Source organism: Phalacrocorax aristotelis, chromosome 2, assembly GCF_949628215.1.
Source record: "Phalacrocorax aristotelis chromosome 2, bGulAri2.1, whole genome shotgun sequence".
Classification (NCBI taxonomy): Eukaryota; Metazoa; Chordata; class Aves; order Suliformes; family Phalacrocoracidae; genus Phalacrocorax; species Phalacrocorax aristotelis.
The window spans coordinates 22,830,173-22,844,758 of record NC_134277.1 but is presented as its reverse complement, the minus strand read 5'-3'; the positions used below and the strand labels follow the sequence as shown (position 1 = coordinate 22,844,758).

The 14,586-nt window shown below is 38.0% G+C and overlaps 1 protein-coding gene across 1 annotated transcript in view; it reads left to right on the top strand.

Annotated features, from left to right (window-relative positions):
* LOC142052508 (macrophage mannose receptor 1-like) overlaps nucleotides 1-14,586 on the top strand; it is a 63,259-nt gene that overhangs the window by 26,515 nt on the left and 22,158 nt on the right. The window contains exons 8-17 of the mRNA XM_075082712.1: nucleotides 62-219; nucleotides 4,933-5,046; nucleotides 6,359-6,474; nucleotides 7,793-7,941; nucleotides 9,504-9,703; nucleotides 10,168-10,292; nucleotides 11,464-11,551; nucleotides 12,469-12,613; nucleotides 14,188-14,229; nucleotides 14,351-14,514. Of these exons, the coding sequence (XP_074938813.1) occupies nucleotides 62-219; nucleotides 4,933-5,046; nucleotides 6,359-6,474; nucleotides 7,793-7,941; nucleotides 9,504-9,703; nucleotides 10,168-10,292; nucleotides 11,464-11,551; nucleotides 12,469-12,613; nucleotides 14,188-14,229; nucleotides 14,351-14,514 (1,301 nt within the window). The remainder of the gene's footprint in view (nucleotides 1-61; nucleotides 220-4,932; nucleotides 5,047-6,358; nucleotides 6,475-7,792; nucleotides 7,942-9,503; nucleotides 9,704-10,167; nucleotides 10,293-11,463; nucleotides 11,552-12,468; nucleotides 12,614-14,187; nucleotides 14,230-14,350; nucleotides 14,515-14,586) is intronic.

Genomic DNA, 14,586 nt, shown 5'->3' with positions numbered 1-14,586 from the left:
AAGATAAAAGTTCATATCATTTAAAAGGCCTGTTATCAACCTTGTTAATCATCTATTTTAGAGCCAGCTGATGAGCTGTGGATTGGATTGAATGACCTCAAGGTTCAGATGTATTTTGAATGGAGCGATGGGACACCTGTCACCTACACCAAGTGGCTTCGTGGAGAACCCACTCATGCAAACAACAGGCAAGAGGACTGTGTTGTTATGAAGGGAAAGGTAAAGTTGTGTAACTATTGACTTGACTATCATATTATTTCATTTATCATTTGGGCTTTTTGCTATGCAAGGGTACAAAAGTAAGGGGTATTACTGTTTGAAGCAGCCTATTTTAGAGTCTTATAGGTGTTACTTTTTTGAGGAAGGTTCCCTGTTCAAGGCTGCCAGAACGTTGTTTTTGTTGACTTCCCTGAGAAGCAGGTGAGTGGTGGCTTTCCTTGAAGGCAATGGCCACTCAAGATCCATGTGTCTGGATTTCAGTTTGTGCTTTTTTGAAGAAACTTTTAATTATGCTGTGAGGCACACAAACATGTAAATGTTTTTCTTCAGGAAGCTGCAAAGACTTTTTCGATATGTTTGGATTTTTTCTGCTTTGGGTTATTTGGGATATACAGCTACCTTAGAAATTGCAGTCGCATTTTTAAAATGATGTTAGCCAGAAATACTATCTTTAGAAGAAAACAGAAGTCTTAATTTGCTTTTTCTAGGCAAAGTTATAAATCATGGGTCTAGGTGGATTAGATGTTATGCTTATATCTGCACTGCACATGAAGAGCTGTGAGAAAAGTGGTTAGCAAAGGCATTAGTGGCAGCCTTTACTGAGTGACTCTATATCTACAGTTAAAAGGCTGCTTTGAAAACGCTGCCTTTTGGAATATGGCAATGACTGATGACCTAGGTGTACTACAGGAACTGAGATATTACCTGGTATAAAAGTTAGTCTGTATTTGGTGTTGCAAAATGGTATTTTTCCTCTTTCTGATAATTAAAAATATTAAACTTATCCCCTCCTTTAGGGTTTACCTATTTTATCAGGAGGAAAAGTAGTATTTACCCATACCAAAGGCATTTTCTTATTTTGCAAAATTAAAACTTGAGGGTTGTACTTTTGGTAAGTGCACTTATAAATTGAAGAGTAGAACTAAAATTTTTTTCTCAATTGGCCTAAACACTACACAGAGTGTGCCTCATAGGGCAAGCCTGTACTCAAGCCCCCATAGGCCTAGTTTTTTAACTTGCTTCTCTTAGGTGCAAGGATCAACAGCAACAGTGGCACGTGTGCATGCAGCTGGTCCGTGTGTCTCCATCGTTCTGGTGCATAAACACTCAAGTTCAAAACTTGAGGTTGAGTGCAGTGGGAGAGGGCTGAGCCGGCTCTGCAGCAGGAGGAAGCTGTAGGGGACATAAAGGAGTTAGCAGGTGTGGCACTAGAAGAGGGTAAAAAAGGGACCACATAATCAATTCCAGGAAGGAGTAGGGAAGAGAACTAGAACCGCATCCTTGGGAGAGCAAAACTGCAGTAGTATGTATCTGTGGAAGAGGAACGCCTGTGTAGAGTGTAGCACATTAATCTCCCAAAACTGATCAGAGCTATGTTGTTCTGTGTTTGTGGAGGTGTTCTCTGGCTGGGCCATAGTTCAGATGAAAAGTTTCATTGCTGTATGAATTTATCAGGGAGAAGGAACTTCATGTCCAGTCAGATGTCTGGAAGTTTAGAATTTGATGTATATTTTAGTGAAGAATTTTGCACTGGTCAGAAGCATGGATAAAACTGTAATCGTTTAAAAATTCTTCTCCATTGGACATGCTGTGGTGAGAAGACTGTAAATGTATAATTCTTCCATGGCAACCAGACCATGGTGCACACTGTAATTGAAAAGATTTTTAAGCGCCTGAGGATTTTTGTGCTCCATTGTCTGTGCAGTGGCTATGCCAGTGCTGATTAAGGATTTAGCAGATGTTTTGTCTAACTTACAGAATTATAGGGTCAGATAGTGAAAAGAAGCTGAAGTCTCAAATGTAAGGGTCAGTCAACTGAGCCAGTTGCTTCAAGGAGTTTTATACTGGTCAAGGCCAGAGCACTTGCTCAGGAACACGCCACTGCACATATCTGTAACTATTCTTGCCTCCTTGTAATTGAACTGCTTGTGTGTTCCAGTGGTTCCATCTGGGCATATACTTCAGGACTTTACGGACCATAAAAGGTGACAGTGAGGGCATAAGTAGGAATGACGCCTATTTTTCCATCCATTTCCTCATGCAGTAGGCTTCATTGAATGGCCACATGGAAGCGGAGGAAAAACCCTAGTAGTAGGGTTGGTAGACCAACAGTGCTTCCTTCAGGGCTTGGCATTGCGGAGTGGCATGAATTTACTCCAGACCTTGCTGCTCCTGCCCTGCACCAGAGGATACTGCTAGGCCTAATTGCAATCTCTCCCTTCCTAACCTTTCTCTTAAAGTATTATGGAATTACCTAGATGCACCTTTCCTCTAATCTTGCAGAGCAGGCAGACCAGAGCCCATGTCTGGGATGACGAGGCAGGTCCAAGGTCAAGCCAAGTACCTAAGTCAGGATCAGGTCTGGAGAGGGTAACCAGGGTCAGAGACAATCCAGTGGCTGCTGGGCAAGTCCATAGTGACAAGGCAAGTCCAAGATCAAGCCAGGAAGACTGTCCAAAGGTCAGGGTCTGGATCAACCAGGCCCATAGCCAGGTATAGATATTGCTGGAGCTGGAGACAAGTACTTCTGTTACAGCATGGACAAGGATTGAAGGCCCAGGTTGTCTGAGCTGAAGTGGAGCCCCAGGGCCCATGGGGAGGGAGGTGGGTGGAGGCCCTGAGAGAAGATGGTCAGGGCCATTGAGGTCTCTTGGTGCCCTTAGGCTGCTAATGGAAAGTCAGAAATTAATTATAGCAGTAAGGCCTGCAACAATGCAGTCAAAAAGGACTTCTATTTATAACAAGCTTGTTCATTGTGTTATGATTTTTTGCCTGTTTTTCATTGAATTTGGTGGACGTAGATGTGGTTTTATTTGAGCTCCTCCTTCATTACATTGTTATTACTTTTAATTTTAATTTTACTCCATACCTTTCAGACAGCGATGCAAATTAATGTGATACAAATTTGCTATGATTCAAAGAAGCTACAATTTGTCCAGTTTAACATTTTGAAAGGGTAGCTGTTGACATATGCTATGCTTTAGCTTTTTTACCATTCTTTTTGATGGGAATACTCTTTTGCTTTCTATACCAAGTAGTAAGTCAGACTGGTTCAAGGCTAAATTTTAAGGGCTTGATGCTTGCCATCAGATCAGGTTTTCCCTTGGGTTCAAAAGTCAGTAATTTCTATTATGAGAGTTACAGATTAAAAGAACACATTTTAGCTATATACAGAGTTTTCATATATGTGACTTTTGTGTGGAAAGCTAATTTTATCGTGGGTTCTTCTGAACTCTTTCAAAATACAAACATTAAACAGTTGATTTTAGTAGAAAAAGTAACTTCAGATTCCATGGAAGTTGCGCTAGCCCAGTATCTCTTGGGATCAGCCATCAACTGACCAAACAAAGCATAAATATAAACTGACTTTGCCTGGTTTTTGTTGAGTTTTTTCTACCTAAGTACATACATGGTTCCATTGCAGATTATTTTGGGTTGTTCACCCCTTGGCTGAAGTAATCTGAATCCATGATTTATTTTTATGGAATAAAACCTGCCCTTGTCTATGACACCACCTTCTTTTTAAAGGAAGTGTTTGGGTTTAGTTAATGAGGAAGTAGGAGAACAGAGAGATATTTGCAAAAGGCAGCTCATAAGACATGGTAAGAAGTCCCTAGAAATTACTGCATGAATTTCCCAGTGAAGACATAGTTATGGGAAGACAGCAAAGGATCTTCCTGCAACTAGAGACCCAAAGCTTCAGAATAAGTTTTCCTGTGTTGAAGAAGTCCAAAGGTTGTGAAAGTTGTGCTGATTTCTTCCAGGTCGGAGTTTTGGGTGGTTATTTGAAGTGCCTACCAACCTAGCAAGACTGAGAAAGAAATGGTAGGAGATGATGAGAACAGCCACCAATGAACTTGCCTTGCAGTCAGTGTAGGACAGAGGCACAAGCACCAGCTGAACATCCTAGGGTTCTTCATTGTTGTGGGCGGTAGTGTTGAGCTTTGGGAGAGCTTTTGATGGAAGTGGGGTTTGTTGAGGCTCTTGGGGACTTTGCATATGGTGGCACAAGGGACTGTGTATTACTATGATGGGTATTTTACATTTCTGGGGGAGGGAGGAAAGAAGAAAAAAAAAGAGATTGCCACCAACTGCTATGACTTTCCTTTAACAAAAGTGGAGTCTTTAAGGCATAGGTAAGAGAGTGCTTTGTGCAGGGGTTTCTCTTCCTCTCCCAATACAGTAGTTTAGCTGTTGAACCAAAATGGGAACATGGTGTGAGGTTTCTTACTTCTTACAGCTCCCCCTGAATGTCATTATTTCTTCCGAGAATTTGTAGTATGAGGAGTAACAGTGTTAATTCTAACTTTGACAAGGAACTTGTTTCATCTTCCAAGTTTTATATAAGTATTAACTAAGGAACGTAGTCTTTTGGTGTTTTTTTTGTTGCAGCTGGATTTCTGTGGGGAGAAATGACATCCCCCTTTCCTCCTGCGTGCTTATTAAATCAGTAGCCTTTGTAAAGATGGTGTATTGCTGTCAATTCCAAGGGTTCGCTTTTCAGAAGGATAAATAATCAAAAAAAGTGTAAGTTGATGGTGAATCAGCCCCCGTAGAAGTGATGTTGGAATGAGGTTGGAATTCAGTACTGAAGTTGGATCCAGGTTTTCCTTCTTTTAAAGCTAGAAAAAAAAATTAAATGCTTAAAAGTATAAAGGACCTTTTTTGAAGACTAAATCCCACTTGATTGTAATGTTCTGTTCTTATGTTCAGGATGGATTTTGGGCAGACCATTCTTGTGAAAAGAAAATTGGCTACATCTGTAAGAGGAAACCCATGGCAGAAGCTCCTACAGAAGAGGAAAGTATTGACATGGGCTGCCAGAGAGTAAGTGAAGAAAAATCTGTCTGATCTGAATAGGCTACTAGGAATGATTAATAGGAGAAATGCCACCTCAGTGACAGATAAAAAGGAAAAATGGGTTCTGTGTTGTCATCATCAGAACAGTTGACCTTCTCATTTCTATGACAGATGGGATAGGTGATACATACGAATAAATCTAGGCTCTGACTGTGATTTGGCTCTTGATGCTCCCTTTCTTTTTCCAGAACTTAAACCAAAACTCAGACCTGTAGTCCGTGCAGCAGACCATTTTTCCGTGATTGGCATTCAAGCCTTCCTAAGGAATTTGCCTGTACTGGTGTGCTTGTCTACATACTATTCTAAAGGCTTTGCTGTGGTTTCTGGCAATGCTTTCTACTTTGAAGAATTTGTTAAGAGTGCCTGAACAAAATTAATCCATTGTGTTCCTTCTGAACTGCCAGCAGATCTATTGTTTATTTGGTAATGCTCACCTTCTGGTAACATAACACTCAGTAATTCTGAAAAGCCTACTGTAATTTGTTATGTCATAGAGAATCTTACTGGGTTTTTGTCTTCCATGAAGAAATTGCCTTTTCTCCCAAGTCTGCTTTACACAGCTGCAGAGGAAGTCTTTGATGTTTATTCTTTGTATTTGTAAAAGAGTACCTGGGAACCTTACAGTTACTTAACTCTTGGAGAAGATAAAGGAATTCTAATGCTTATGGGCGTTATCCTTGCCTAGAGAACTAAGTGCATGCTCGTAGAAAAAAGTCTTTCATAGGTGAGAAGTAGAAAATCATCAGAAGAAAATTTTGGTGAATTGTAGCTAGTCACAGCAAACTCTTCCTCTGTAGGCATATTCCCAAGTTAATGATGTTTGAATGACAAAACATTAGAAGAAGAGTGTTAATGTTAGTTAGTAATAAGCAAACTTGTTTGAGGTGTCATACCCTTTCTGAAAAGCCAAGCTGAAATTTGCTTCTCAAGACCATTCTCATGATTGCACGATGCCTATGTGCTAGTTAAAATCCTATACCAAGTACCAAAGGTGCACAGCAAAGCCTCTCATGCCTTCATGAGTGGAATGCACTGATTAAAAATTCATTATATGTGGAAAAGTTTTTTATGAAACAAAATTTTATAAAGCTTTCATCCTGCTTGTTTCCAGCCTGGCTTTTTCAGTTCAGTTGTTCCTTTGCCTAATGATTAGCTGACAGTGGTATAAATCAGGTTGGTTTTGTTCTCTTTTTTCTATTCTTTTTTTTTTTTTAAAAAAAAAAAAAAGAAGGTTAGGAAAGCTGCAACATATGTGATCACTTAATGTTTATTTTGACAGGGTTGGAAAAGATATGGTTTTTATTGTTACTTCATTGGAACTACATTTGTATCATTTTATCAAGCAAATCAAACCTGTGGAAGGCATCAGGCCTTTTTAGCAACTATTGAAGACAGGTATGTAAAGGTTTACTTGCATGAGGGGATCACATGAGGATTTAACACCTAGCGTCACCTGAAGATCAAAGTAAAGATTCTGATCTGGACAAAAATCTTGCTTGAGAGGACAGCTATCTGTAGATACAGAACTTCTCACAGTTTTTGCATGCGTATTCAAATCTAGCAATTGAATTTATAGTAAAAATAGGTGATGGCTATGAAATCAGTATTGATACAGCTGGTTAAATCAAGGAAAAAATGTGTTTTCTACTTCCTTAATTGTAGGGGCTTGAGGATGGGCTTTACTTGAGTGAAGGATGCAGAGTCCGATGTTGACTATCAAATGAAAAGATATGGCTCTGAATTCCTTTCAAAAGGTAGTTGAAGTGAGCAAGAGGATATAATTTTCACCTACCTGGTCTTCTCAGAATTGAGCTACTTTTAAAAGATTTAAATATGAAACCAAATGACGATAGAAGTTCTTGGTACCTGAAAATCCATTACAATTCAGCCAGGCTTCAGTGTGTGCTAAATTTCTGAACAAATGGTGCACATTACTGAATGTGGAATATTGGGAAAATGGAAGTTAGGTTTAAGAAACAAACTTATTTCACTTGCAGTTGGCCTGATGCTTTACACTTTCTCTTATTTGTTTCTATATAATCTAAATAGATATGTTCTAGTGTGAAAGCTCTAGCTGTCAGAGCTGGTAGCTCTCTAAATGTAGGTAGCACTGCAGGTGTCATAAAAATCGTTTAACATTAATGTGGTCTTCAGACTAGACCTTGTTAGGGTGAGACTTCTTTTATTTGCTTTGATTTCTTAAGAGCTGTTTGTTTAAACACCATAATGAACAATGACAGGCTTTACTTATTCATAGGTTTGTTTCCCAAATGTAGCTTTTCCTGCATGATCATTTGATCTAATTTGCAGTGTTCCTTAGTTTAATAATTTCATATCATATTACTCTAGCCTTCTCCAGTTTTGCATTTGCATGAAACAAGAAGTCATTAAAATACAAGGTCACTAGAAACTCTCAAAAAATACAGTGGTATAACACATATGTCAGGTTTCTTCTTTCCCACCAATTTCATGTCAGTCCATGAATATGTCCCTTTCTTTACTGGACATCCAAAGAGAAGGCAGAATACTCTGGTATTCAAGCTTACAAAACATCTATTATGTAATGTTTTGTTATGTGCTTTGTTCAAGTAAATCCATCCAAGCTATGCTTTCAAGAAGGTGCAGCAGTAATTCTGAGAAAATAACAAGCCTTTTACAACTTAAAAAAATACATTTAATAGTATTAATTTAATGGCTGTGTTCTTTTGAACAGATATGAACAAGCCTATCTGACTAGCCTAGTTGGGCTGAGAACAGAAAGATACTTTTGGATTGGACTTTCAGATGTAGAAGAAAAGGGAACATTCAAGTGGGCTAACGGTGAATCTGTCTTATTTACACACTGGAATTCCGAAATGCCCGGTAGGTATGGCTCTATACTGCATAATGGGTCCACTGCCCAAAATATATTGCTCACTGCTTGAAATTTTTATTTAATTCCTTAGCACTAACTTGATGATACAATGACTAATTGCTCTCAAATATACCTGGCTGCTTTCTCAAGCATGCAGTGCTGTTGCTAACTTTGTGCTTAGTGCTGTGATGAGTTTTTAACGTGAGCTTGGGAAGAAATTTTTGAATTGAGATCAGTTTTCTGATTTGTGTCTGTTCTGGGAAAGTCTGTGCCTGTACTATGCTGGAAGAGCAGTTGCTGCAGGCATACTGCGTCTTGCTTGCAAGTCCTGCCTGTTCAGCCATATCTCATAGTATGCTTGCTCACAGCATGTTCTGAGGTGTGTGAGATCACAGCATGCATGAGGCATCTCTGGTCTTAGAGAAAATGGGATAGTAGGAAAGGACAGGAGGGCCAAGGGAAGATTTATGTTTAATCTTTTTTTAGTTAATATCTTTGCTAGATTAATTGTGATTTCATTATTTACTAAGTTTTCTGATGAAAACATTGCTAATTTTTAATGTTCTAATAAAATTATGGAGGTAGGAAGTCACTTCGTCTCTGATGTGATTACATTAGAAAGGGGATGGTCATCAGGCTTCAAGGTTCTGGTGTGTTGCGTTTGCCTTTCAGGATTCTAAATTCAGTGCCTAGATGCTGATTTGAGTGTGTCAGGTGGAGTGGTAAGGCTATGTAGACCATAAAGGCAATACTAGGCCTATATATAGTGAGTTTATTTTTGAAAATTATAGTCAGATTAGACAAATTTGAGAAACTATCTCTAACCACATCTTCAGTTTTAGGGGAGCATTTGTGGTTGCAGCTTATGATGTTCCAAGAGTCAGCCACTGGAGGTGATTTGATGTGAGGCACAATTCAGTATCTCAGATATGGATGAACCACAGACAAGTTTTTTTTGTGTCCCCTTCATGAATTAGAATCATAGAATCACAGAATGGTTTGGATTGGAAGGGACATTTAAAGATCATGTAGTGTCTTGCTATCCCTGCCATGGGCAGGGACATCCTGCACTAGATCAGGTTGCTCAAATACCTGTTCAAACTGACCTTGAACACTTCCAATGATGAGGCACACACAACTTCTCTAAGCAACCTGTTGCAGTGTTTCACCACCCTCATTATAAAAAAAAATTCTTCCTTATGTCCAATCTAAACCTACTCTCTTTCATTTTAAAACCATTGCTCCTTGTCCTGTCACTACAGAGCCTCGTAAAAAGTCTCTCTGCATCTTTCTTATAAGCCCCCTTTAAGTACTGGAAGGCCGCAATAACGTCTCCCTGGAGCCTTCTCTTCTCCAGGCTGAACGACCCCAACTCTCTCAGCCTTTCTTTGTAGGAGAGGTGTTCCATCCCTCAGATAATTTTTGTTGCCCTCCTCTGGACCCACTCTGACAGTAGAAACATTTTTGACTCTTTACAGAGACTTAATTTCTGTCAGGATAGCATATGAATTTTTTCTAAATTCTCATGACTCCCTAACTGTTGCTTTTGTGCATTCCTGCCTGCAACCAGGAAGAAAGCCGGGCTGCGTTGCCATGAGGACTGGAATTGCTGGTGGATTATGGGATGTAATAAAGTGTGAAGAAAAAGCAAAATTCCTATGCAAAATGTGGGCAGAGGGAGTGACACTTCCACCTGTTCCTACAACAACTCCTAGTCCCCGGTGTCCAGAAGGCTGGGACTCAAACAATCGTATTAGCTTCTGTTTCAAAGTAAGTAGGTTGCTTATTTCTGCGTTAAGGTAGCTTCTGTTTGCTGCACATACATGCAGTAAAAATTGGTATACATATGTCTTACTCTTTCATAAGCTTATTTACAGATTGTATGTAGAGGTCTTGTTCCCTCCTATTGAAATGCTCATGGTTTTGTTTATTTCATTAAAGTCTGATCTTCAGATTGTAATTTCCCATTCTTTTAAGATTAAAAGTACCTTTCCCCTAGTTGTTGTCTTGCAGCAGATACTCCTGTCAGCAATGCAGTTTGCTAGCTTGGCTTAAAGACAGTCATACTCACCCCGTGTTTCACAGAGGTGAAAACTCATAAACCTTATATTCAAAGTTTCTGTAATCCCCACAGAACAAGTTAGCTGTAAATTAATTGCTTCTATGTAGCTGATGTTTCTTGATCTTGTGATCTCTATGGTGTATTTTGTCTGATTGCAAAATGCTCTTTTTAGCCTTTTTCAAGGGCAGAGCAAAAGAAAACATGGCTTGAATCTCAACAGTTTTGTCGAGCTATAGGAGGAGATCTGGCCTCCATTAATGGTAAAGAAGAACAGTATGTGATATGGCGCTCTATTGCGTGAGTATCTGTGGTGCGGTCATCCACTCACTTTAATTAGCCTTTTGATCTTTCTGAAATATTTCATTTTAGGTGTACATCTTTACTACAGCATAAGCCGGCCTGGATTAATTATCTGCATCAAACGCATAGCAAAAACGCAGAGCTGATGAAATTGCAGGAGTTGTATGAGTAGCAGCAATCACCCCAGAGGCTAATGCTAAAATAAGATTGGCAAGATATCTAGTTGAGGCAACATTTATCATCTGATGTAAAAATATTTACTGTGGATTTGGAGATATCATAAAATTACCACAGATGCCAGTTGTTTTCATATAACTAAGTGTACAAATAGGGTAAGCGTTGTGATATAAATCTGGTCAATGTGTTGATTGTCATTTTAATGAACTAATCAGAAAGCAGGAGCAACTTCAGATTCATTTTATCCTACAGAGGAAATTTAAATAAGGTTGTATGCCCCTGAACAGTAAAAAGCAGGTGTGAGATTTCTGAATGAGATCAAATAACCTTAAAAGGTAACACTTGCAGTATGACCTGAATAAACTGGGCTCAGTGAACTTGTACATCCCAGTCTAACCAGGAAGCAAGACTGAAACATGACAGCCTTGCAAAATGCTACAACTGTACTAGAATCCCAGCTACATGCATATAGTAAGGAAGAAGTCTCAGATGCTGCATTACCACAAATTGACTCAATAAATTCAGGTAAATCAGTAAAGTGTGTCTACTTGCAGACAATAATTAGTTTAAGGTGCTATTTTTAAAATGTGATTCAACTCCAGCAAATAACTTTGTGTTTGGAAACCTTAAGTGCCTTTACAGAGAAAATGGAGAGTTGATAAAGGGAGCAAGAGTAGCTGTTGAACCATTATATGAAAGTATTAAGCCACCTTGTTTTCAGGAGTTGGATTGGATCTGGACATTTTCTTGGTCAGTATTTCAATCACTCCGAGTTAATGTATAGTGGTAGCAGCTAGAAGTGCTTGCATTTTAATTAATTTCCACCCCAGTTTTAATTGTTTCTAATAGCTTTAAGGATTATTTTCAGAGAAGCTTATTAAGTATTGAGAATGGTAGAATATTAAAAATATTGTTATACCCTTATTAGTTTTGGTTTTATGTTTAAACTTCTTATAAATGGGACATTTATTATTTCGGGGTATTTTTTTAGGGACAATGGCTATTACCACCAGCGTTTCTGGATGGGCTTATATTACTTGAATCCTGATGATGGCTTTGTTTGGAGTGATGGATCTCCAGTGAGTGATTCAATTTTCCACAGCTGTTATTTTGCATTCTCTATGCTTCTCAAGTGTGTGGTGTATGTCTTTCTGTGTAATTTTATGCTTAATCATAACCCTTTACTCTGTCATGCTCTCTTTAGGAAAGCTTATGAAAGGCAATTTCATGGCTTGATTTATTTGGCTAAAACATACTGATTTTTGATAAGAAAATGTGCGTTGAATCAATAAGAAAATAAAAGTTATGTAGACTGAAAGCATATTTTACAAATGCAAGGATTTTTTGAGTAAAATAGTCCATCTTTAGTATTTATGTTCTTTGCTAATTAGATATTTATCTGAATTAGCCTATATTCCATAGAGCTGAAGGCAGTTGTTTCATGCCGATGTGACTTGACTGTACTTTAGACTAAGATAAAACTGTAGAAACAAAAGTGGTTTGGGACATGTGAGTGTATTTCATGCAAGGCTGGTCAAACTATATTGATGGAAGTTTACCATACTTGGAATTTATACAGGAAAATTAGAATAGCGGTAAATATTCTTCTGATAAAAATGCCAATGTTTTTGTTGTGACTCAATAATGTCCTACTATTTTACTCCTACAGGATATTTGCTTAAATTAATATCAACATGTAACATGGCCCATATTGTTATTAGGTGAATTTTACAGAATTTAGGTCCTATTAAAAATGTCAATGTTTTTCCAAGTGTGATTGGAAACAAGTGTTATCTAAGCTGCAGTCCAGTTGCAACCTGAAAAAAAGTTTGAAATATCATCATTTGCATGGGGAGATTCTGGTTTCCTCTTATCTAAGTTTTTAAACTGAGAGTTAGGAACAAATTATAGGTCTGTGGTTTGATGCTGTCTCCTCTCTCTCTCCATTATTTTCTTCCTATGTAATAGAATCTTCACAAAAGCTTTTCTGTCATAGGTGAGGTATGAAAACTGGGGCTTTGGAGAACCCAATAATTATCAAGGAATTGAACTTTGTGCAGAGATCAGTGGTGATTCCAACATGCTTTGGAATGACAGGCACTGTGATTATCTGTATGGATGGATTTGCCAGATAAGAAAAGGTATTGCTTACTCCTGTGTATTAGTATAATAAGAAAAGATTCTCAGCTGATTTTTCCCTTAACTTTAAGAAATAAAAATTTTCAAAACCTATTTATCAGAATGGTTCCCTATGGAATGTGAAATATCAAATGGGTATAAAGATGTCCATGTCTTCAACGCATTTAAAGATACAGAGCATTTGGTGCCCTGTTGGGACTTCTCAATGACCTTTCTCTATGATTTCAGAAGAGGAAATGTGATGCTTGAAAAATAAGAGATGTTACTTTGAATATTCACATTACTTTTGGCTTTTTATAGAGAGAAGTTCGCGTCTTGTCCAACAAATCCTATTTTGGAACTTTTTTTCTGAGTTGAGTTTCAAGTTATTAGAACAGTGTGCAAATCAGTTCACATACTTGAATTTTTGTGTGTGAAAACTCCCTCCTTTACTTGGCTCGGGTACTTTTTTATCAGCTAATTGAATCTGTAGTTGCAGGATGGAGCCTGGTTTCGAGATACTTTATATTGCTTTCACTGGGTTTTATATTCAGATATTTGTTTCTTGCTAAATTCCCTTCAGATCTGAGTTTAGATGCTTTTTATTTTCTGAAGACATCGAGACAAAATTTATAATTTAGGGAAATCTTGAGTTCCACAAGCAGTGCACCTACTGAAGTCTGAGTATTTTAGAAAGTGCTCATTTAAACATTTTACCACTTCCTTATACTGGGAGGGAGGAGAGCAAAATAAAAATGTTACATTAGATTATTGACAATAGAGCTCTGCTTTATATTAGTAAAAGAACGTCATAAAGAATTTTTATTAAATGCCAGTATCTATGAGAATAAATATATTTTAGCACAAAATCAACTGGTAAACTATAACGACAGAGATCTCCTGTGTTAGAATTGTTTTCCTGAGCTGCTAATGATGCCATTCAGGATACCATCTCCTTGATGCCATAGCAAAAACAATCAGGGGAATTCTTTACCCTGAAGTCTTCTTTTCAGAAAGGACCGGTTAATTTCTTGGGATCTCTTCCAATGAGATTTTATCTAGGGAAATTTTTAAGATCCAGATAGAAGTTCTTCTCAACCAGTGACAGATGGAAAGAACCTCACTCTGTAGTATCTAGGGCACCACGGAAGAAGATAACTCAGCCTGTATTCCTGCTGCCTCTGCTTTAAGCCAGAACTCATGTATAAGTGACCTGGGGAAAGGAGTAAGAGGGAGATACAGGACTTTATTTATAGACTTAATGCTTTGGGACGCAAGGTTTTCTTACAATTGAATTGTACAAATTGGTGAATACCAAAAATATTTACTTCATTCAGGTAAATTTCAAGGTATTTTATAATCCTTGCACATCAAGACTACCTTATATTTAGAGCCTCAGGGAACAAGAATATATATTTAAAATTGAATAGTGTACCAAAAAAAGAGAGATTTAGGCTATTAAGTTCCTTCTAGTTTTTGGTGTTAAATCCATTGCTAACCATCAATTTTGATGTCAATAAAAAACACGCCTATCAATCATAGTGTTTTCTCTTAAAGCAGAAAGTGTACAATCATAATAATTTTTTTTTTCTTACAGGGGCAAGTGTAAAGCCTGAACCAACAGAATCCCCTGTACCCCGTAAGTGTTATTGCTGTTATTATTTGTGTGTGTATATGTCTAAAACCATTTTAAAAATTTTACTAATGAGAATATCTTGTGTCTCAGGAACGATACAGTTAGTTTACCATTTAACTTACAGAATACAAGACTACTGAGGATGGATGGATTATACATGAAGATAAACAATATTATTTCAGCACGGAGACTGTTCCTATGGAGAAAGGTCGGGAGTTCTGCAAAAGGAACTTTGGAGACCTTGCCGTCATTGAGAGTGAAAGTGAAAGAAAGCTCCTCTGGCGATATGTAAGAAAAATCATTAATACTATGGAATAAATCATCCAAAACAAGTGAGCATGGACACTAATCCTTTTCACC